General features: G+C 39.4%; 6 protein-coding genes across 9 annotated transcripts; 4 read left to right on the top strand and 2 right to left on the bottom strand.

Annotated features, from left to right (window-relative positions):
* Positions 1-35: 35 nt before the first annotated feature.
* On the top strand, positions 36-6506 carry LOC117638604 (beta-adaptin-like protein A). Its single transcript, XM_034373705.1, has 11 exons — positions 36-366; positions 922-1438; positions 1593-1717; positions 2409-2607; positions 2969-3197; positions 3377-3543; positions 3776-3985; positions 4621-4731; positions 4868-5044; positions 5290-5742; positions 5857-6506. Exons 1-11 carry the CDS (start codon positions 314-316, stop codon positions 6145-6147), a joined length of 2532 nt encoding a protein of 843 aa, XP_034229596.1. The 5' UTR covers positions 36-313; the 3' UTR covers positions 6148-6506.
* A 159-nt stretch (positions 6507-6665) lies between these two features.
* LOC117615101 (proline-rich receptor-like protein kinase PERK15) lies at positions 6666-12939 on the top strand. Of its 3 annotated transcripts, XM_034344105.1 has the most exons (10): positions 6666-7021; positions 7305-7500; positions 7605-10433; positions 10557-11039; positions 11147-11233; positions 11339-11409; positions 11485-11570; positions 11719-11866; positions 12145-12306; positions 12464-12939. In XM_034344105.1, the coding sequence occupies exons 3-10, from the start codon at positions 9359-9361 to the stop codon at positions 12677-12679; spliced, it is 2328 nt and encodes a 775-aa protein (XP_034199996.1). In that variant the 5' UTR covers positions 6666-7021; positions 7305-7500; positions 7605-9358; the 3' UTR covers positions 12680-12939. The 3 variants fall into 3 exon arrangements, with proteins under 3 accessions (XP_034199996.1, XP_034199995.1, XP_034199997.1); XM_034344104.1 differs by having other exon boundaries at positions 7305-10433; XM_034344106.1 differs by having other exon boundaries at positions 7301-10433.
* LOC117618918 (pentatricopeptide repeat-containing protein At2g32630-like) lies at positions 6767-8291 on the top strand. Its single transcript, XM_034348691.1, has 2 exons — positions 6767-7021; positions 7305-8291. Exons 1-2 carry the CDS (start codon positions 6767-6769, stop codon positions 8289-8291), a joined length of 1242 nt encoding a protein of 413 aa, XP_034204582.1.
* Positions 12940-13073: 134 nt separating the features above from the next.
* On the bottom strand, positions 13074-15335 carry LOC117638564 (protein Mpv17-like). The gene is made up of 3 exons (XM_034373674.1): positions 14940-15335; positions 14089-14186; positions 13074-13857 (listed from the first exon to the last, which is right to left on the bottom strand). Exons 1-3 carry the CDS (start codon positions 15093-15095, stop codon positions 13449-13451), a joined length of 663 nt encoding a protein of 220 aa, XP_034229565.1. The 5' UTR covers positions 15096-15335; the 3' UTR covers positions 13074-13448.
* Positions 15336-15987: 652 nt separating this feature from the next.
* On the top strand, positions 15988-19002 carry LOC117615777 (pentatricopeptide repeat-containing protein At5g25630). 2 transcript variants are annotated; one of them, XM_034344929.1, is made up of 4 exons: positions 15988-16214; positions 16453-16672; positions 16856-17767; positions 17868-19002. In XM_034344929.1, the coding sequence occupies exons 2-4, from the start codon at positions 16568-16570 to the stop codon at positions 18762-18764; spliced, it is 1914 nt and encodes a 637-aa protein (XP_034200820.1). In that variant the 5' UTR covers positions 15988-16214; positions 16453-16567; the 3' UTR covers positions 18765-19002. The 2 variants fall into 2 exon arrangements, with proteins under 2 accessions (XP_034200820.1, XP_034200819.1); XM_034344928.1 differs by having other exon boundaries at positions 16032-16214; positions 16513-16672.
* Positions 19003-19426: 424 nt separating this feature from the next.
* On the bottom strand, positions 19427-21537 carry LOC117614416 (rhomboid-like protein 11, chloroplastic). The gene is made up of 7 exons (XM_034343219.1): positions 21195-21537; positions 20972-21087; positions 20774-20859; positions 20513-20553; positions 20188-20354; positions 20035-20097; positions 19427-19779 (listed from the first exon to the last, which is right to left on the bottom strand). The coding sequence occupies exons 1-7, from the start codon at positions 21406-21408 to the stop codon at positions 19585-19587; spliced, it is 882 nt and encodes a 293-aa protein (XP_034199110.1). The 5' UTR covers positions 21409-21537; the 3' UTR covers positions 19427-19584.
* Positions 21538-22000: the final 463 nt, after the last annotated feature.

Genomic DNA, 22000 nt, shown 5'->3' with positions numbered 1-22000 from the left:
GTATATGCCCATTGGGCTAATTCTTTTGTTTTTATTGTTGTTTGGACCACCAGAAAAGCGAAAAAGAAAAGAAAGAAAGCCAGACACAGTTGAGCACGGGAGACGCGAGAATATGCAGAGAAGCAGTCTGATCTAGCCACGTCAAGATCATCGTAAAGAAAAAGTTTCTCTCGCCAGAGTGAAGGTGGAAGATTCATCCTCAAAGTTTTCAACTTTATTTCTGAGATTTACTGCCCAACTCTGCGTCCTCGGTTAGATCTCCGAACGCACTGTACACTACCATAGCCGTGGCTGACTTCAATTCCGATTGGTCATGGCTCCTCCGCCACAGTCTCAGCGATCTTCGTCACCGTCTCAGCCTTCCGGGTAAGTCCAAATTCTCTCTCTCTCTCTCTCTCTCTCTCTCTCTCTCTCTCGCTAAACCCTAGTCCCTCCTAATTTCTGTTTGGTTTCCGAGAAAGGTTTTTGATAGAAAATGACAAACAACAGAGGAATTTCGATTAGTGAGTTTACAATGGGACTAGTTTTTAGTGGTTCGAAAGCATGCATGTTTTTACTCCGATTCAGAAATTAGTGAATGTGCCAGCCCATATGCATCGATCATCCAAATGCTAACAATCACTCTATCTGTTAATTTGGTTACTGAGGAACTGTGCAAAAGAGGTTGAATTAATTAACTTCTTACAAGAAACCAAGCACAGCTGAATTCACATTCATTGATAATATTTGTGGCTTATGCTGCTCTGATTTTGGTGCATCTTGGAAAGCTTTATTTGAACTTAGAAAGCAGGATATACCACAAGGGTTTCAGCATTTGCCTAGAATCAGGCGTTGCATGGTTTAATCTGACTAGCAACATGCTTGTCCGTTAATCAATTACTTTTACTTTGAATATGAGCTCAAATTTTGCTTTCCAAGCAGAAAAGGCGAAGTTGCCGATGTGAAATCACAGCTCCGGAATCTAGCCGGCAGCCGGGCTCCAGGAGTAGATGATTCAAAGCGGGAGTTATTCAAGAAGGTTATCTCTTACATGACAATCGGCATTGATGTCTCTTCTGTCTTTGGCGAGATGGTCATGTGTTCAGCAACATCAGATATCGTTTTGAAGAAAATGTGTTATCTCTACGTTGGGAATTATGCAAAGGTCAATCCGGACCTTGCACTGCTGACGATCAATTTTCTTCAAAGAGATTGCAAGGATGCGGACCCAATGATCCGAGGACTTGCATTGAGGAGCTTGTGTTCGCTGCGGGTGGCAAACCTGGTGGAGTATTTGGTGGGGCCCTTGGGTGCAGGTTTGAAGGACAATAATAGCTATGTGAGGATGATAGCAGTTATGGGGGTTCTCAAATTGTATCATATATCAGCTTCAACTTGTGTTGATGCAGATTTCCCAGCAATGCTTAAGCATTTGTTGCTTAATGACCGTGATACACAGGTGATTGTTGCTAAACACTATTTCAGATTATTTCTATATTCTAGTTTCATAAATTTTGCCTCCAAGTTTTCTCCATTTTATAACGTTACAGATGATTCAGGAAGTTTTCGTATGTTCTTTTAGTTAGAGCACTCTCATATTCTTATATTCTCAGGTGGTTGCAAATTGTTTGTCTGCCTTACAAGAGATTTGGAGCTTAGAAGGAAGCACGTCCGAGGAAGTATCCAGGGAAAGAGAAATTTTGCTCAGCAAGCCAGTTATATATTATCTTTTGAATAGGTAGGTTCTCCATGAACTGACCATTAAACTAATTCTGCATGTTGTCTCTGGGATCCACAATTTCGTGAAAGTTAAATCTTAATTCGTTTAGTGTTATGAGAAGCACTTTCTACTGATCTTGTGGTCGCGTTTAGGTGGTCAGAATATTGGGCACGTTACTTTCTAAGAACTTTTTTGATTATGTAGTGACTTGCACACTATGACATGGAATCTGAGCATGGGTGTAAATTAAAATCAAAATCTCAAATAAGGTGAAATAAAATAAAAGCGTGACAAAATTAATGCTGTGGTTAAAATGATGAAAAAATAATACCTTTTGATTGGGGAATTTGATGTGATTAAGGATATGATTTGGAAATGTGATATGGGATTTCTCTTTATAATTTGCCCATGGTATGGCTCTTCTGACATAATTGAATTATCATGAATACTGGAACCAGCTGTTCCTTCCTCTCTCTCTCTCTCTCTCTCTTCCATATGGGTTCTGCATCATGATGTTGTAGTGAATTTAATTTATCTAATGGTGGATCTTCCCCATGCCACACAGCGCATAAGTAGAAAGCCCAAGTAATATGGGGCTGGTGCTCACCTGGGGCCATTATTCTTCAAGATGAAATTAATGTCAATTCCATTCAACTAAATTAGTGGCAAGAAAACAGCAGTTGAGTTTGGTGCATGTTCTCTTATGCAGGATCAGGGAGTTTAGTGAATGGGCACAATGTCTTGTACTTGAGTTGGTAGGTAAATATGTACCTGCAGATAGCAGTGAGATATTTGATGTCATGAATCTGCTCGAGGATAGACTTCAGCATGCAAATGGTGCTGTTGTCTTAGCAACCACAAAAGTATTTCTTCAATTGACTCTGTCAATGACTGATGTTCATCAGCAGGTGGGCATAAATAAATTCGCTTCCTTTTTTCTTTTGAATTTGGAACTTAAAAAGTAGGAAGAAATGTAGCTTTTTATGTGTTACAAAGGGAAACCTCTTGTAGTTGCATAATCATATAGGAGCTGCCATATATAGAAGAACTTTTCGCTGTTAGTCTCCACATTCCTTGTTTTTTTGTTAGATGAAAATTAATCATTGTAGTATACAAACTAATTCTAGTTTGAAAAAGAAATATGCTTACAGGATCTGATGGTTTTGACTTCTATGCCGGTGTTGCATTTTGCCCCATCTTGTTTTACTTGTGCTATTTTTATGAGAACCACTTCTCTAATGAAAGCTTTGTTTTATTTTCACTGGCTAGGTATATGAACGCATTAAAGCTCCTCTCCTGACCTTAGTGAGTTCGGGAAGTCCAGAGCAATCTTATGCAGTTCTAAGCCACCTGCATCTTTTGGTGACTCGTGCACCATTCATATTTTCTTCAGACTATAAACACTTCTATTGCCAGTACAATGAGCCATCTTATGTTAAAAAGTTGAAGCTTGAGATGTTGACTGCAGTGGCAAATGAGAGCAACACTTATGAAATTGGTAAGAAAACACCACCTGAAATTAATTACAGATTCTTGAGCAATTGTCTGTTTGTGCATCTGTGTGTGACATGATAAAATCCGCCTTGTTTGTGGTGACCCACTCTTTGGTCACAGGTACTGTTATTCTTGTTAGCTTTCAAGTGTGATTGATGCATGACCTTCTTTGTTTCATTTCAGTGACGGAATTATGTGAATATGCTGCAAATGTTGATATTCCCATTGCAAGAGAGTCAATCCGTGCAGTTGGGAAAATAGCTCTACAACAGTATGATGTGAATGCAATTGTTGATCGGCTTCTTCAATTTCTGGAGATGGAAAAGGACTATGTAACTGCTGAAGCTCTGGTAAATCATCATGTTTGAATCCTGTTTGGTACTTATAACGGTAAATCTAAGTGCACCAGTTAACTGTGGTACATTCCTGAATGATATATTAAAATGGCTAAGAGATAGTAGAGTTCAGTTAAATATATTTATAAAAGAAGAAATGAAAATAAAAGCAAAGAAATAACATGATCAATTTTATATACCCAGATAGCTTGCCAGATTCCCTCAAGTTTGGAGTTCTTTTATACAGGTTCTTGTAAAAGATCTGCTGAGGAAATATCCACAATGGAGTCATGATTGCATTGCAGTTGTTGGGAACATCAGCAGCAAAAATGTTCAAGAACCCAAGGCCAAGGCAGCTCTTATATGGATGCTTGGGGAGTATTCTCAGGAAATGCAGGACGCACCTTATATTTTAGAGAGTTTGATTGAAAATTGGGAGGATGAGCATTCGGCTGAGGTAATTTATTAAGTTTCCATTCTGTTCCCTCTTTATTACGCCTTCTTTTTACCTTTTTTTTTTTCTTTTTTCTTTTTTTTTCTCTAAAGACAATGTTTCTGAGCCATGGTTTATTTGTCAATGACTTCACTTCACGTATTAAAAACAAGATATTTAAGTTATTATTTTGTTCAGGTGAAGTGTTTATTCACTTGTTTGATGAAGATCCATATCCTGGTTGGCCTCTTTTTGGTTCTAAATTACTCAGAATATTCCTGTTTTGTATTAAAACAAAAAGTAGCATTGCAGTCTCTATGGAACGGCCAATGTGGTTTCAAATCCTAGTGCTTGGAAATTCATAAAAAACAAGGGTTGAGTGTTGGTATATACCTTTCCTATTGAGAGGGGCGATAGCATACTAAACTCACGCACACTACACGGATGCTAGGACTCGAACCCAGGACCTTGCCTGAGGGAGTAAATACTCCATACCACTACACTAGTTTGTCCTTTGTGTATATGTATGATATTTGGGATTATAGGATCTTTGTGGTCTTCTTGCATTTTGCAGCTACAGATATGCTTTTGAACCTCTAATGGTAAAAATTCCTCAATTGAACCTCTGATTTGAGTGATGGGATGGTTTCATTGCACAGGTTCGCTTACATCTACTCACAGCAGTAATGAAGTGCTTTTTTAAGAGGCCACCTGAGACTCAGAAATCCTTGGGAGCTGCACTGGCTGCAGGTCTTGCTGATTTTCACCAGGTGCATGTTGTTGGGTTTTGTTGTTATTTTATACAGTTAACTTTAGAGTATTCCATATGTACTTTTGTTTTCTTTTCGCGAGAAAGTTTGTCGTATTTTGTTTAGGAACGTTCAATAAACTTTTAGTTGGTTGCAGGATGTTCATGATAGAGCGTTGTTCTACTACAGGCTTTTGCAATATAACATGAGTACAGCAGAACAAGTGGTGAACCCTCCAAAGCAAGCTGTTTCTGTCTTTGCTGATACCCAGAGCAGTGAAATCAAAGATCGGATATTTGATGAATTTAACAGTTTGTCTGTTGTATATCAGCAGGTAGTAATAATTCTCCTCCCTTGTAAATGGTTTCAGATTAAAAAATAAACAACACTTCCAGTCCCTTTCCTGGGTGTCAGGATAGGCGAACACAAGGCACACACAATACATGTATGAATATAAGTTTTCATCATACGTTGCTCATCTTTATTTAATTGATGGTGGTATTTTGGCTTTTTTACAACATATTAAGAGTTTTGTCGAAGGCAGGCCTCAAACAGACTGACATTTTGAAATGCTTGCAGCCATCGTACATGTTTACTTATAAGGAACACAGAGGGCCCTTTGAGTTTTCAGACGAAATTGGAAATTTATCTATTGGGACAGAATCTGCAGATACTGTTGCTCAAGCTCATAGAGTTGAGGCAAATGATAAGGATCTTCTTTTAAGTACCTCGGAGAAGGAAGAGACAAGAGGTCTCAATAACAATTCTTCTGCATATAGTGCTCCTTCATATGATGTTTCGTCAGTGCCTGTTCCCACTTCTCAAATGTCAGAGTTGGCGATTTCAAATCCCTCGGTGCCAGGAAATGCTCCACAGTCTGGCTTTGCAATTGATGATCTGCTTGGCTTGGGTCTACCTGCTGCACCTGCGCCTGCACCTTCACCTCCTCCTTTGAAGCTTAACCCAAAAGCTGTTCTGGATCCAACCACTTTTCAGCAGAAATGGCGCCAACTGCCGATATCGTTATCACAGGTATACCTTGCAATCCATATTTGGCCTGCATAATGTTTGTATCAGCATTTATTTTTCTGTGCAATGTTGTTTTTTATTTTTTTGTTTACAACTGGCATCTATTATTTGGTGCAGGAGTATTCTATTACGCCTGAAGGAGTTGCAGCATTGACAACGCCTCAAGCACTCCTGCGGCATATGCAAGGCCAAGCCATTCACTGCATTGCATCCGGTGGCCAATCCCCCAACTTCAAGTTTTTCTTCTTTGCACAAAAGGCAGAAGAATCTTCTACATTTTTGGTAGAGTGTATAGTCAACACATCATCCGCCAAAGCTCAAATAAAGATTAAAGCCGATGATCAAAGTGCAACCCAGCCCTTTTCATCCGTGTTCCAATCTGCCTTGTCCAAATTCGGCATGCCATGAGTACATCAAGATAGATCCTTAGCTGGAAGTAGATCACAAGTGATTAGTTTCCTCAGGAGACAAAAGGAAGAGAGAGAGAGAGAGAGAGAGAGAATGTGTGATTTTGTAGCTGTAGATCAATCTACAATGAGATTGCATAGGGGGTGACTGGAGTTTTTTCTTTAAATGTTTTTTTTTCTTTCTTATGTTGTAAAACCTGAACATTGTTTCTGTTGTGCACCCCAACCACCACCCCCCAAGTTTCTGAAGCTTTCGATGTACCGTGAGTGTAAAATTCCTGTATGTGATTCATTTTTAAGCAGGCACATTGCGCATAATAAGTACTACATTTTTATTGTACAGAAACTTTTCTACTGGAATTTTTTCATTTTAGCTTTGATCAAAATCCTTAGAACCCAGAATATCACTTACCAAACAAAACCCATAACTTAACGTGACTTGATTAATTGTAAAATGGAACGAAAGAGATGAAAAATGAGGAGTTTCTTTTTCTCTTTGAGGGAAGAGAAAGATAGGGCTTTGACCTGGACCTGGGCCTGGGCCTGCCTTCACCTCTCTGGTGCTTATCGGAGATGGGTTTGCTTCTGCCTTCATTAGAGTAGGAACTAAGAACAGAACCATGGCATTAGTTTGCAGAGTTTTGTCAGCAGCGAGGAGGAGTTTACAACCCAAGGCTTTGGCAATTTCTAGTAGCTCTCAGCGATGGTTGAGTAACCAAACAAGTTTGCTTCAGAGGTTGGTTGAGGAACCCAATTCACGCATCAAAAGCATACTTGGTTCCCAGGAATTCTCTGCCCTCCAAAGCTCTGATTTTTCCTGGGAAACCCTCCTCACTTCTCTCGCGTCTTCTTCCTCTCCTGATAAATCTCGCTTGGTAATAATCACCCATCAATTGCGATAGTTGTAGCTCAAAGTTAGATTATTTACAAGTTTTTGTATTTCCTCACCCTCTGTTTGGTTGCTGAGAAACTAATAGAAATTAAGTGATTTATGTTGTTTTAGTGAGAAAAGAAATTGAGATGGAATGCCCATTATATATTTATAAGATTAAGGTTGATTAATGTAATTGTATCATTTGCTTGTTTTTTTTTTTTTGTTGGGAGAAGATTTAAACCAATTTCTGCTTATATATGTATGCACATTGTTTGGTTAGTCAGGTTTTGGAGTGGAAATTGGAGAACTTGCTTGAGGAGAATGAGAAAGATCATGATCGGTACTCTGAGCTGATATCTCTGTGTGGGAAAATTCAGAATCTCCCACTTGCAATGCAAGTCTTTACTTCTATGGGGGCTAATGGAATCAAACCCACTTCTGCTATTTTCAATTCCCTTGTGCATGCCTGCTTCTCTTCAGGTAATGTGTTGACAACTTTCAGCCTATTTGAGATAATGGAGAGCTCAGAGGGATTTAAACCCAATTCTGACACTTATGATGCATTCATGTCTGCATTCTCAAAGTTGGGCAAAGCTGATTCCGTGCAAGCTTGGTACTCTGCCAAGAAGGCTGCTGGATTCAGTTCTGATGTTCAAACCTATCAAACTCTGATTTCCGGTTGCATCAAATTGAACAATTTCAAGTTGGCTGATTGGTTCTATGAAGAAATGGTATTATCAGGGCTCATGCCCAACTTGCCCATATTGGAGAATATGCTGGAAGGGCTTTGTAAGAGGAGGAGCTTTGATCAAGTTAAAGAGTTTATGAAGATAGTGTTGGATGCTGGGTGGAAGATCAATGAGAAGATGGCTGAGATGGTTGTGGGGTTGTATATTGAACTTGGGATGGTGGAGAAATTGGAGGAGCTACTTGTAGATTTAATGGAGACCAATCAAGTCTCAGAAGTTTTGTTGCTGGTCCACTGTGGGATTATAAGGTTGAATGCCATGTTGGATAGATTGGATGATGTAGAGTACTCTGTGGGGAGGATGCTGAAACAAGGAGTGTCATTTAAACATCATGACGTTGTTGAAAAGGTAATCTGCTCGTACTTCAGGTGCTCGGCTCATGATAGGCTGGAGCTGTTTTTGGAACGTCTGAAGGGTTCTTATGAACTTACAAAATCAACTTATGATCTGTTGATTGCTGGCTATCGAAGAGCCGGGTTATCTGACAGGTTGAATGATATGAAATGTGTTGGGTTTTCGTAGCATCTGTTACAGCGGTCCATTTGATGATGAGAGGAAATGTAAGCAAATCCTCTGTTCTGTTCGTATCAACCAAAAGGGTTCCTATTGGCATACAGGAAAATCAACCACAATAGAGGAAGGTCATCAGTCATGATCAAATCAACCACCTGCCGATAATTTGTGAAAACCCTTTCAAGTTGGATTTTGCAGTTTGCAAAAAAGGATGGGAGTTCAATCACAAGCTTCATTTTTCAATCCAAGAAAAACAAGATTATCAGTCCTTGGACCAAATACTCCAAGAAGACCCTACCGGACCTGCGGAAAAAAAAAAAACAAAAAAAAAAGGTGTTCCAAGAAGAAGACAGGATCCTACTACTCTTGAGACTTATATTCTGTGCACCAAGCATTGCTGTCATCTACCCAAATTTTACATCTTTCTCTGTATCTTTTTACTTTTTAATTGGAGCATCTCCTAGTAGAACACTGCCAACAAGAAAAATCAATCAACTTGTATGTGTCAATGTGATGTTTGTGGTCCCCCTCCACTAATTTGAACAATTTTGTTCAATCTGTATTGTGACCTTGAGAAGTTGAAAAGAGAACAAAAAGAGAAACTCAGAATGGGTGAGTTCTAGAGCCTCATAACTTTTATGATTGCTCTTGCATCAGGAGCATCCACGGTGAAGAACTTCCATCTTCTCCAGCCAACAGGGATACCGTGGTGGCAGTATTTCAAACCAATTAAGCATTGTCACATAGAAAAGTTGCAATGTGTGATTAATTTGGGATATCGTTACCGTGGCATCCCGGTTTACGAATGTTTTTTGAGCTTCCATAGACCCAAATATCTGCCCTTAGCACCCATATCAGACAATGGAACCTCTGTAGTGGCCAATAGGCCTAGTGAGACAGTGGAAGGTGAACTGGATTTCCACTTCCAACATCAGCAACAACTAGTTACTGTCTTACTGATCACATGATCACATGTCACTGCCCCATTCAACATTAGATAAATAAAATACGCGATGGTTAGTTAGAAAAAGAAGTTTAGAAAATTATAAAATGTCGTTCACGGGCTCTGCTCAATTATGTCCTGTCTATCTAATATTATAATTTATATCTACCGCCGAATTTTGTTGCTAAATATTCTCTCTGAGACTCCCTGTGAAGTGTTTATACATCTAAACCAAAATCTATCTTCACAACCAACAATGTCTTCACCACCACCATGGTCACTGCCTCCAGCTGCTTCTCCAGTAACTACCCCACCATTGCTACTGCCATTGTCACCGTCGTTGCCGCCCCCATTGTCACCGTCATTGCCGACCCCATTGCCTCCGTTGTTGCCGCCACCATTGCCACAGATAGCACCATTCCCATCCCCACCTTCTTTACCCACTACTCCTCCTGCCCTGCCACCTATACTCAACTCTGTCCCTCCTCCTGTGTCCTCACTGCTACCGCCTCCTCTAACATCTCCACCGCCTCAGCTTCCACCATTGCCAGCTCTGTTGCCACCAACAACTTTCACTCCACCACCACCACCACCGTCAGTAGTCACCTCTCCACCTCCACCTTCTTCACCACCAAAAACTCCATTGCTATCCAAACCTTCTCTACTGCCACCTCCAAACCCGCCATCACCATCACCAACACCAACACCACCACCACCACCACCACCACCACCACCACATGTTTCCCCTCCAACAACCCCATCAACCCCTCCCCCACCACCTACATTGGCAACAACTATGCCACCAGCAACTCAGACACCGCCTTTAGAGAGTCCAAGCCACGGCTCTTCCCCACCTGCATTGCCCCCTAGTACTCTGCCGCTGCCGCCCACATTGCCCAGCACCCTGCAGCCACCCTCATCTAACAAAACTAATACTACAAACCTACCTCCAACAACATTGCCAATGCCACCCCAATTAATGCTTCATCCACCACTATCTTCCTCACTGCCAGCCACCATGCAAGTTCACAACCCAAACCCAAGACCAAATATGAGCACAGCTCTCATAGCTGGATCATGTGTCATTGGTGGACTTGTTGCCATTGTGCTTCTGCTTGCCATTATATTTCTTGGTTACAAACATAGGAGTAAAAACAACAGTGCCCTTTTGGAGGATCATCATAAAACACCATCCTTTTGCCCAAAAGGTGATCACAAGATTCATTGCTACATATTTTCATTTCCAATTTAGAAAATCAAACGTCTTTATAGGTTTGTATGTAATTAATTAAATTTGCTAATGTACTCTGTGGCTTTGGTTGCATTGGCAGATGATTGTTATGCTGTTCCTTCACCAGGGGTCCATGTTATCAGGGTGCTATCTAGAACCTCTGTTCTGCAATCTCCCATGAGCCGCACTGCTGGTTCTGCTTCAATCATATCCCGGTCCGAGATCCCATATCCACTTCAAACTCAAGGGCCGGCTGGTTTTCCCTCAGATGTCTCAAATGGGATTTTCACATATGATCAATTGGCGGTGGCCACCAATGGCTTTTCAGAAGCCAACCTTCTTGGGCAAGGCGGTTTCGGGTATGTCCACAAGGGTGTGCTTCCAAGTGGCAAAGAAGTTGCAGTGAAGCAGTTGATGACTGGAAGCCGGCAAGGGGAGCGAGAATTTCAGGCTGAGGTTGACATCATTAGCCGGGTTCATCACAAGCATCTAGTTTCCTTGGTTGGGTACTGCATTAGCGGGGCGGAGAGGTTGCTTGTGTATGAGTTTGTTCCAAACATCACCTTGGAACTCCACTTACATGGTAATCAAGTCCATGCTGGTAGTTTTCAAGAATTAGTTACTAGCCCTATTGTGAGTGATTGATTTAAGACTAGATATGGAGTATGATTTATAATTGCTGCATTGCAGGAGAAGGGCAGTCTGTTCTGGAGTGGGAAACCAGATTGATAATTGCTACTGGGTCTGCAAAAGGACTAGCATATCTTCATGAAGATTGTGAGTTCCTTTCACATATCTCTTGAAGTTTTAATTTTGCACATCTTTTCTTGAGAATGTCGACATTAAAGTTTAATGGTAATTGAATATCATTTGTGGCTGCAGGCAATCCGAAAATCATTCATCGTGATATCAAGGCATCTAATATTCTTCTGGATGATAAGTTCGAAGCAATGGTAGGACCAAACATTAACCGTACTTATTATGTTCAGGTTCATGTTGAGGTTTCTGAAGTTGAGATTTATGTTCAGGTTTCTGACTTTGGACTGGCCAAATCTTTCTCTGATACCAACATTCACATGACTCACTTTTCCACTCGAGTTGTGGGAACATTTGGGTAAGAACATGATATTCTTGTTACTACAACTCCAAGTTCATACCACGTACTCACTTTTGCTTTGCTTGTTAGTCTGTGCTTGACTATGAACTTAGCCTTGTAGAATGAAACAAACTTAATCAATTGTTCTGTACGTGAACATATACAGGTACCTGGCTCCAGAGTACGCATCGAGCGGTAAGGTGACAGACAAATCAGATGTGTATTCATACGGTGTTGTACTTCTAGAACTTATAACTGGACGACCGCCTATCAGTACAATGGAATCCATGAGGAACAAGGGCCTGGTTCAGTGGGTGAGTTCTCTTGCATCACTGCTTCGTTTTGTGCCATTTTCCTGACCTTATTTTTCATTACTCAGTAGGTATAAACTGTACAATGGGATACGATCTTAAAGTCTTCTTTCTTAAGAATGAGACATGTGCTGCTAAACCAACATGCAGATAACATAGTTCAAGTTCAGCATTTCTGCAAGGAGCCTGACCCTAGTTTCTGCTTTGAACGCCTCAGATTGTATGATTTGAGTGAGTAGATGACTGAGTTTTCTTTTTCTTCTCTTTTTTTGGCATTCTAGGCCAGGCCATTGCTCACTCAAGCCCTGGAAGATGGTGACTTTGATGCTCTTGTTGACCCAAGATTGGAGAGAAATTACAACAACAATGAGATGGCTAGAATGGTTGCTTGTGCCGCTGCTTGTGTACGGCATTCAGCATGGCTTCGACCACGAATGAGCCAGGTAATTCCTTGTTATATTTTTTGTTAACTGAATGAAAAATGAATCCCGAACTCCCAAAACACAATCAATGATTTAGCTACCTGCTCAATGAGATAACACAGCACCAACAATTTAGCTAATTAACTGAAAATCTTTACGCTTATTCCAAACCGAGCAGGTAGTCCACGCTTTAGAAGGAGTTGCTTCATTGACGGATCTTCGTGAAGGAATGACACCAGGAAACAGCACATTACATAATAGCTTGGGGAATTCATATTACAGTTCCCAGCAATACAAGGAAGAGTATGGCATCAGTATGTACAGTGGAACTACCAGTGAGTATGGTCTTAACCCTTCTGGCTCCACCAGCAGCGAGGCCAAGAAGACATTCTGAAGTTGAGACACCAAAGCTTGTTTTAGAGGAATGATTTTTTATTTGATTTTGTGTTATATATATTCCATTTTTTCATTGCCTTTTTTGGTAAATAATTTAATAGTAGCCCCTTTTTTACTGGGTTTGATACAGTGGCTTTGCTTGTTCATATCTGTTAACTGTTGAGAGTTGAGAATTTTTCACCAAAAAGGACCTCGTGTAAAGAACTGTGTATTAAGAAGAGGTACTTTTGCCATTAGCAAGGAACAGATTGAATCTCATTTCCGACTTTATGGATCATGCTAACAATCAAATCTCATAAGGATCACAGATCAAATCTCATAAGGATCACAGATCAAATCTCATAAGGATCACAGATCAAATCTCATTTCCAATAAAAATCACAGAATGAATATGAGCAAAGATCAGAGATCAAATCTCATTCCCGATAAAAATTCCTTTCCAGTATTTACCAACAGGAGAATATTTACAGAGGGTAAGATGGTAAAACATAATGATGCAAGACCAGCAAGATCTTACAATTTGTAGCAAAGGAAATTGATAGAATCATTATTGAAACATGGACTGAGGATACAAATCCACGAAAACTTGTATTGTACGTGAAAACTGGACAAGCATGAGAGCAAATCCATCACTTCCAAAATCCCAACTTTGAAAAACTAAGTTGGTACCTCAGTTTTCTCACTTAACTGTTTTACTTTCTCCGACGTATGATCCACTATAATCAGCAAGGCCTGGAATGAAAGCTGAAACTGTAGTTAAAGGGCAATCACCCACCTTCATCTTTTTGTTTGTTAAAATGTACTAAAGATTTCAACCATTGCTTCCATGGAGCATCTTCTTGTTGCTCGAGCCATGACAAAAAACTGCTATCTAACAAGCAGAAGAAGTTGACATAGAGGAGCTGATACCTCACAGGTATAAACCGGAAATTCACTACTTGCACAATTGGCCATATCCCTCCTTCCAGAACAAAGGCTGGAAGAAAATCCCTTTTCACATCTTCCTTGATTTGAGGAACGCTCTTTCCAGCAGAAAACCCCATGTAGGTGAAAAACACTAGTAAATCCAATGGCCCAAAAAGGAACCCATCAATTGCAACTTTAGAAGCAACAAAACGAAATGACTTTGGTTGCAGAAGAAGTCTTGACCTTATATATCGGTCCAAACCCTCATACCTGCAAAAGGATAATGAAAACCAAACTCATAAACTGGGGATTGCAAATCAGTCCATCTGTCTCTGTCAAACTAAAGGGAAGAGGAGCCTCAAATGCCCATGATTAGTGGTTCCTTTATATTGTAAAATTCTAGATCACCCTTTGATGTGGGAACCAGATCAATAACCCTAAAAAATCACACGTCCGCATACTCAGAATGTACGATTTTTCACCCCCAAAAAAAAAGCTTACCAGAGGTGACCAACAGGCCCAACAAACCCAAATCCAAACAAGCTGGTTGTACACACTCTTCTCCAATTGATCTTTAACTCTTCATCTTCATCTTCACCCTGAAGATGAAGATAGATATATTATTCTATAACCATATTAAGGTAATTAACAATATGTGTGCTGGAAATGTCTTGCGAAAACAGGTCTCATCATGTATTATAAAACTAAATATTCAGAAATTCCAAACAAATTATGTCAATATTTCTCTCATATATGGACAAATATTGAGAAAAAAATATAGCCCAAAATTGGGGAACTCTATGCACTAGGCGAGTTAGGATTTTAATAACAACAGAAGGGAGCCCCAGAAACTGCAGAGCATCAAACATGACTTCATTTTAGAAAGTGTTTGGTGCATATGACTGAAGGATCCTTTAAGAACATCACCATGTTACCCCAATGTCATGTAAACTAAGAAAAATAAAGAAAAATAATTGGTAGTTTAATATCCCCTCCAAAATATGTGATGCTCAAAATCATGAGATATATGAAAATGCAGCTACAGAACATTTTCCCTAAACATGAGGAACCAGTTCAGCTTGGTTCCCCATCAAGCCATCCATTAGGCAACAAAGTGTGCAGCTTTAAAGATAAAGAAATTCTTTCAAATTCATGCCAATGCTGCAAAGGCATAAACACAACACATAATCACAAGAAACCAGTTCCATAAACACAAGAACAAGGGTCAAAAGATGAAATGCAGGGTAAAATAAGCAAGACCCATTTGGGCAAACAGTGAATAAGGGCAAGAAATGCATTAATGTTGACAGAAATTTGAGAACAGAAACAACTCCGGAAATGGGTATTTTTACCTGAGTTTGAATTTGACGTTGGGCCTTGGCCGTGGAGTGAGTGATGGTCTGGGCAGCTATATCACCAAACCCCCAAATCAAACCAGAGCTGATGACCTGCGTCTTAATTGGATGAACAGCTAAGGAATTCTGGTACCATTTCCACAACCTAAACATTTCCCACCAGATACAGACTTAAGAAGGAAAAAATTCAGAGAATTATTAAAATATTAATGGATTCTGAGTGTTTACGTGCCCCTTTTGGCAGGGTTGAATATACAGATGAATCTCTAATCTAAAAGTTTTGAACTTTTAATCACAGTGCTTTTTTTTTTTTTTTTTTCTGATTAATGATAAGTAGAAATGACGAAGAAAGAAGAATCACATTTTCTCTCTAATTTTTTGTAATTTCCGGGAATTCATCTTTGCGGCAGAAAGTCATTTTCCTAGAAATCTGAAGAGAAACGAAAATTCTGCCATTAGGGGTAAAAACGTCCTTTCCTATTAACCCGAGTGCGCGGAGCCGTAAGTAGGCTTAAGAGCTAGGACCCATGTGTGGTGATCCGGCCCATAACCCGCTGCAAATAGGAGAAATTCTATAGTGAGGGTGGTTTATGCGGACCTTAATATTATATAATTATTTAATTATATATTATAATTTTAAATTGTTAATATGGATATAATGATCATGAAAAATGTTTATTTAATATTGATTTATTTTTTCAAATTTTTTCATGAGGGGGAAAATAAAATTCAAGTTTGGACGATGGCTTCACTTTCCCTCTACTTTCTCATGAGCTAGGCAATGATTTTTCATGTCTAGACTTACCAAATATGAGAAAGCAATTAATTTCCTATTCCCAAGTCTCCATTCTTATGAATCAAATGGGACATAAAAGTGCAAATGACCCACTAGTGTAGTGGTTTGGAGTAGTTACTCCCTCAGACAAGATTCTGAATTCGAGTTCTAGCATTCGTGTTGTATGTGTGAGTTTCATATGTCATCGTCCATTTCAATAGAAAATGCCCTAAAAAAAAAAAAAAAAAACCAAAGGCTAGTGGAATTGAAAAAGAAAAGCTTATGACCAAAATAAACAAATAAAGGAAAACCAAGAACCAATTTCCTGAAACAAATTCAGAGCCTCACTTTTCCTCCTTATCCCATCCCCTTGTCTCTCACCCATTCTGAGATCAGATTATATGTTCCCTTTGGTGGGTCTCCATGCCTCATTAGTCTACAAGCGTAATCACTGTCTCTCTCACTGCCTGCAAATGTCTGCAATCTAACGCCAAAAGGTACAAGCTTGTTTCTAGCTTCCTAAATGTTGTTTCTTGGGTTTCTAGCTTACCAATAGCTTGAATGTCTGCAAAGATTACAACTGTTTCACAGAATTGGTTGGTAGTAAACAATATATTTGTTGGGTTGCTTTTGATATTTGTAAACATTGCGATTGAACTTTTTCGTTGATGTTCAAGTTGCTTGTGCATGAAGAACCGAACTTGATTTTCTGGTGTATCATTGTGTTCTCCATAGGGACCCAAAAAAGTTTGAAGATGAGAAAATATTCGTGAACTGATTTTGCTGTGTATTCAGTGCGAAGTTAGAGACCCACTCAAACTCGGTGACAAGTTGACAGAGCCATACCCATATGGGAGAATCAGGCAAAGAGAAGGCTTTTTTAAGAACAACCAACAAAAACGAAGAAGCAACTGCCACTACTGCAAATGGACGGGTTCAAGCATTACCCATCAAGGTATTGTGTCATTAGCTCAATGATTTGATTGTGTGCTGCATTAATTGTACCGCTTCTGCTTCTGGTGTGTACTTTGACAAGCCTGAGAATTTCCTTGCTTTATTTGTTTCAGTGAACTTTAAAGAAGGCTTTTTTGGTAAAAAAAATTTATGTTCTTTTTGGTATTTATTTTTAACCCCACAGGGAAATCATCCAGATGATAAGAACTATTTGCGTCTAATTTCAAAACCTAATGGCTCAATGAGGCAATCCCATTGTTCTATCTGCATGGCCAAAGAGAATTGTCGAATTGTGCGATCGAGAACTAGGCTAATGAACATTTTGATAGAGAGAGGGAGACCTCAGGAAGCCCAGTCCCTTTTTAATGGTTTAATTGAAGGAGGACACAGGCCTTCACTGGTATCATACACAACCCTCCTAGCTGCCTTGACCATCCAGAAGCGCTTTGAGTCCATTCCTTATGTTATATCACAGGTGGAAGAGAATGGAATGAATCCTGATTTAATATTTTTCAATGCTGTTATAAATGCTTTTTCGGAATCTGGGAATGTAGAGAAAGCCATGGAAACCTTAAGGAAGATGAAGGAGAGTGGATTAAAACCCACTACCAGCACTTATAACACATTGATCAAAGGGTATGGGATTTCTGGTAAGCCTGAAGATTCTTTGCAGCTGCTCGAGATGATGTCCCAAGAGGAAAATGTGAAACCAAATATAAGGACTTTTAATGTTCTAGTCAGAGCATGGTGTAAGAAGAAGAACATTACAGAGGCATGGAATGTGGTGCATAAGATGGTAACTTCTGGAATGCGACCTGATGCCGTTACCTACAACACTTTAGCAACAGCATATGCTCAAAATGGAGAGACAAGTAAGGCAGAAGGAATGATTCTAGAGATGCAGAACAACAAAGTGCAACCCAATGAACGAACTTGTGGCATTATCATAAGTGGGTATTGTAAGGAAGGTAAACTGAAGGAGGCCTTAAGGTTTATGAAAAGGATAAAAGATCTTGGGCTGCATCCAAACATCGTTGTCTTTAACTCACTGGTTAAAGGTTTTGTTGATACCATGGATAGAGATGGGGTCGATCAGGTGAGTTGTCTTGCTGTTTCTTCTTGTAATGGCCCAAAATGGTGTTTTGTTTTAATCGTTGCCACAAATCATTACAATAATTTCATATATTAACTTGCAGGTGCTGAAGTTGATGGAAGAATTTGGGGTCAAACCAGATGTCATAACATTTAGCACCATCATGAATGCATGGAGCACAGCCGGATTCATGGAGAAGTGTAGGCAAATCTTTGATGATATGGTGAAGGCTGGCATAAAACCTGACGTGCATGCATACAGCATTCTTGCCAAAGGTTATGTGCGTGCTCAAGAAGTGGAGAAAGCTGAAGAACTATTAGCAGCCATGATGAAATCGGGAGTTCGTCCAAACGTTGTGATTTTCACAACCATCATGAGCGGATGGTGCAGTTCTGGCAGAATGGAGCATGCAATTAAAGTTTTTGATAAGATGTGTGAACATGGAATTTCTCCCAATTTGAAGACATTTGAGACCCTAATATGGGGATTTGGAGAAACAAAGCTGCCATGGAAAGCTGAAGAAATACTCCAGATTATGAAAGAGTTTGGTGTTCAGCCAGAAAAATCTACTATCTCGCTTGTTGCTGATGCTTGGCGTGCGATTGGATTAACAAAGGAGGCAAATAGGATGCTGGGTGCTATGAGAAGTAAAGAGAAGACCAATCAGGTTGAAACCGAAGAGGTACCATTTGAGAGCTTAGAGAAAATTTATCATAAGAAATCTGCAAGTGCCTTTCATCCCAATCTGTTACAGATACCATCAGTAGTTACAAGTGATCAAAAAGGATCAGCAGCTTCAGCAACTAGAAAAGGAAGAATGGTGCTAAGAGACGGTGATTTTTCATTAGACATCTCATCGCTTGCTGCAAAATCTGTGAATCTGTCTCAGACTTGTAAATTTGGGGAAAGATTGCCAATTATATGCCGGAAGCAATCTCAGGGGCAGCTTGGTGTGTATGGTCAGTTTGCACAGCAATGTACAGTTGTGTTCTTGAACTGAAGGAACAATTCTCATTTAGATGTGACACAGAATCATATAATCCTCCCAGAAGGAATTTCAGCATATAAAATGTTGTAGATAGTGAAGGGAACCTTTGTCTTTTCATGAAGCATTTTTTGCTTGTTTTTGAGCATGCTGATTACTTGTTGTAAATCAAAATCAAATGCTACTTTCCTACATTAATCATCAATATAGTTGTTGACATTCAAGGACATGAAGAGGTGCTGTTTTGTTCTTATCTTATGCCACAAGCTCCCTTGTATTGTCCCAATCTTAAGGAAACTCATAAAGATTCATAACAAGATTTTCCAGTTTCAGTGTTGATAGAACTGGTTTTCACTAATGCAATGCATAATTATCCCCTTATTCCCTTTTATGGTATTTGTTTTAAATTTAGACCACTTATGGGTCATAAGAATTTCCCCTTATTCGGTCACTCCGACTCTCGTCTAGGCCCAAGTTAGACCCATCTGGTTCAGGTTGAGACGGACCATGATCCATTTAATTGGCAAAATCCAAGTCAAAATTTCGATACTTCAGATTTACCATAAACCCAATTGGGCCAACTCTGCAAGGAGCTTGTAGCTCAACTCGTTAAGAGCATTTACCTTTTTTGCACCGGAGGTCCTAGATTCGATTACCCCATCTCCCAATATCGCTTGTATAAAAAGAAAAACTCTATCATTTCTCGTGAATCAATTAGTATCAAGATAATTTACACATGATCAACAAAGAATAGAACATAAAGATAATCAGGAAACTAACTGCTGCAAGCCCTTCAACACAAGCAGGTCAGTTTGGTTTCCATATCCAATTTTCATTAGGTTCTGCTTGTTTTGTTTTGAAAATTTGATCCTTGTGCTGGGGGTTCAGAAGGAACCTTGCTGAGAATCCATACTAGAAACACACCAACAAGAGCACCTGAGAGATGTGCAATGTGATTGACATTCATCAAAGAACTGCCTCCGCCGAAGGGGCCCGACAATGCAGTAGAAGCTTGAGCTGCTTCCATAACCTATTTGTGAGCACAAACAGCAACAGAAACAATTACACATATATCTAACACATTTTGAGATATATGTTTTATGATCTATGAAATAATGAAAAACAAAAATCAATAAACAACTAACAAAACTACTGATCTGACAATAAACCTACCAAAATTGGGAAATAAAAGTAGAAACATATTAGGCCAAAAGAATGCATAAGCTCTAATTCTTGCATGCTTTAAAATGATACCGATTTGATGTTTCTGAAAAGCTTGGCTCACCTTCTCTATAACAAATTGGCCCAATATAAGCACTTCAAGGATCTTTCTCCAGTCCCAGGACATCTGTATTAAGCAAAAAGAGGGTGAACTGGTTAAGCATAGACTGAGTCATATGATCGCGAGGTACACGAGAATTCTAATATAGGAATTCACCTTTACTAGTACACTGATTGTAAATAAACCAAAAACAGCACCAGAGGCTCCAACCGAGACTGCATTTCTAGGTAGAACAAGCCATGAAACAAGGTTTGCTCCAACCCCTGTAAGAATATAACAAAGCCACAGAGCAAAATTTCCTTCCTCTTCTTCAACTAGCTTTCCTGTTGAAGCAAAAAAAATACCCTTTTAAAATTCAATAATATATTTTCTATTTTGGGTACAAATTTTTCATGTACTTCCAGTATAAAGTTGACCCTATTGTTCGATCAAAAAAAAAAGTTGATCCTATTGGAAAAAATAAAAAGAAAGAGACACTCACCAAAAATATACAAGAAGAAAAGGTTGCTCGAAAGATGGTTCCTGAAAAATAACGCATGTGAATATGTTATCTTGCCAGAAAAACATTTACGTTGCCAAACTGTGAATCCGAACCCCACATTTTGACAAGAAAAAACATGATCAATGGTCTACATTCGCAGTCTCGCAACATAAGCTGATTTATTACATCATCCTACATATGGTGCACCCTTTTTACATCTGGGTTGTACACATGCAACCTTCAAGAGCACAGAAGTCTCACCAATTAGCATGGCAAAATGTTGCTGTTAGAAACTGGTACCAAGTAGGCCAGTTGTGGTAGAGGTACAGCATTTTAATTGCACGAACCTAGCAAAGACATAAACAAAATTGTAAACTTCAAACCCAATTTGATGTTGAAACAATTACAAATTACAATTTATAAACTTGCTAATATAAATTAATCAAAGATTAACACTACCTGAAACACATGATCAGCAATGTAAATCCCGAGATTAGCAAGTATGATCCAAAATATCCCATTGGCCCGTCTGTGCGGCTTCCCTCTCTCTTCTGGCTGTGATAAAATGTCTAAGTCTACCAATTAACAAACACACCATAAGTACAACAAGGTTGCTTGAACAGAAATTGAAAAACCCAAACTCCAACTGGTTGCAGCAAAAAGATGAAGTCAGAGGACTTACCTAAGCTGTTGGATTTGCATACTATGGGGCTGGGCAATCGAACGGTGGGGGGAAGAAGAGGGCGCAGCTTGTTGGGTTTGGTGCGTTTTAGGGGATTGGAGAGAGAAGAAGGAAAGCTGAGAGTGAGGGTGGGGAGAAGTAGTTGGCGGTTGGGGTGACGAGGTTTGAGGAGAGGTTGAAGATGCTGCAACTGTAACTGAAACAGTTGGGGCATTCTGTTCCTTCGTCTTCTTCTTCTTCTCCCCCGTTGGGGGTGTTGGGGGAGTTCGAGGAGGATATTCAGGGGTTCCAGAGATAAACCGGGAAGAGAGATTTTCCTTTTGTATGTTTGCTCCTCCTTCCCGGTCCTATTTTTGGCCCCCTTTTTTTTTTTTCTTTTATCTTCCTTCTTCTTTGAGTAAATTTCAATTTTGCCCCCTTTTTAAACATTTTTTTTTCTTGATACAATAATTTTAATCTAAAGTTCTAAACTACGGAAGGGGGATTCGAACTCGGATGCATAGTGAGAAACACAATCTCTTCTTTTCTATTTTTTTCTTTAAACTTTTCCTTAAATTTCAACACAAAAAACAAAAGAACTCTTGTTTATAACATATGATCTTTTGACAAAATAGAGATAAATGTTTACATATTTTATGCTCTTTTGTTTTTTAATTAATGGGGGAGGGGAGATTTGGAATTTTAGAATCTCTTTCAATATTGAAAAATCCCAAATAGAAATTGGTTATACTAAAATCCTAGTAGTGTTCTTTGATATATGGAGATTTGGGCAATATTTAAGAATTTTGAAATGATATACTTTATTT

Source organism: Prunus dulcis, chromosome 1 (assembly GCF_902201215.1).
Source record: "Prunus dulcis chromosome 1, ALMONDv2, whole genome shotgun sequence".
Lineage (NCBI taxonomy): Eukaryota > Viridiplantae > Streptophyta > Magnoliopsida > Rosales > Rosaceae > Prunus > Prunus dulcis.
Note: the sequence above shows the minus strand (reverse complement) of the source record. Positions and strands in the feature narration are given on the sequence as shown.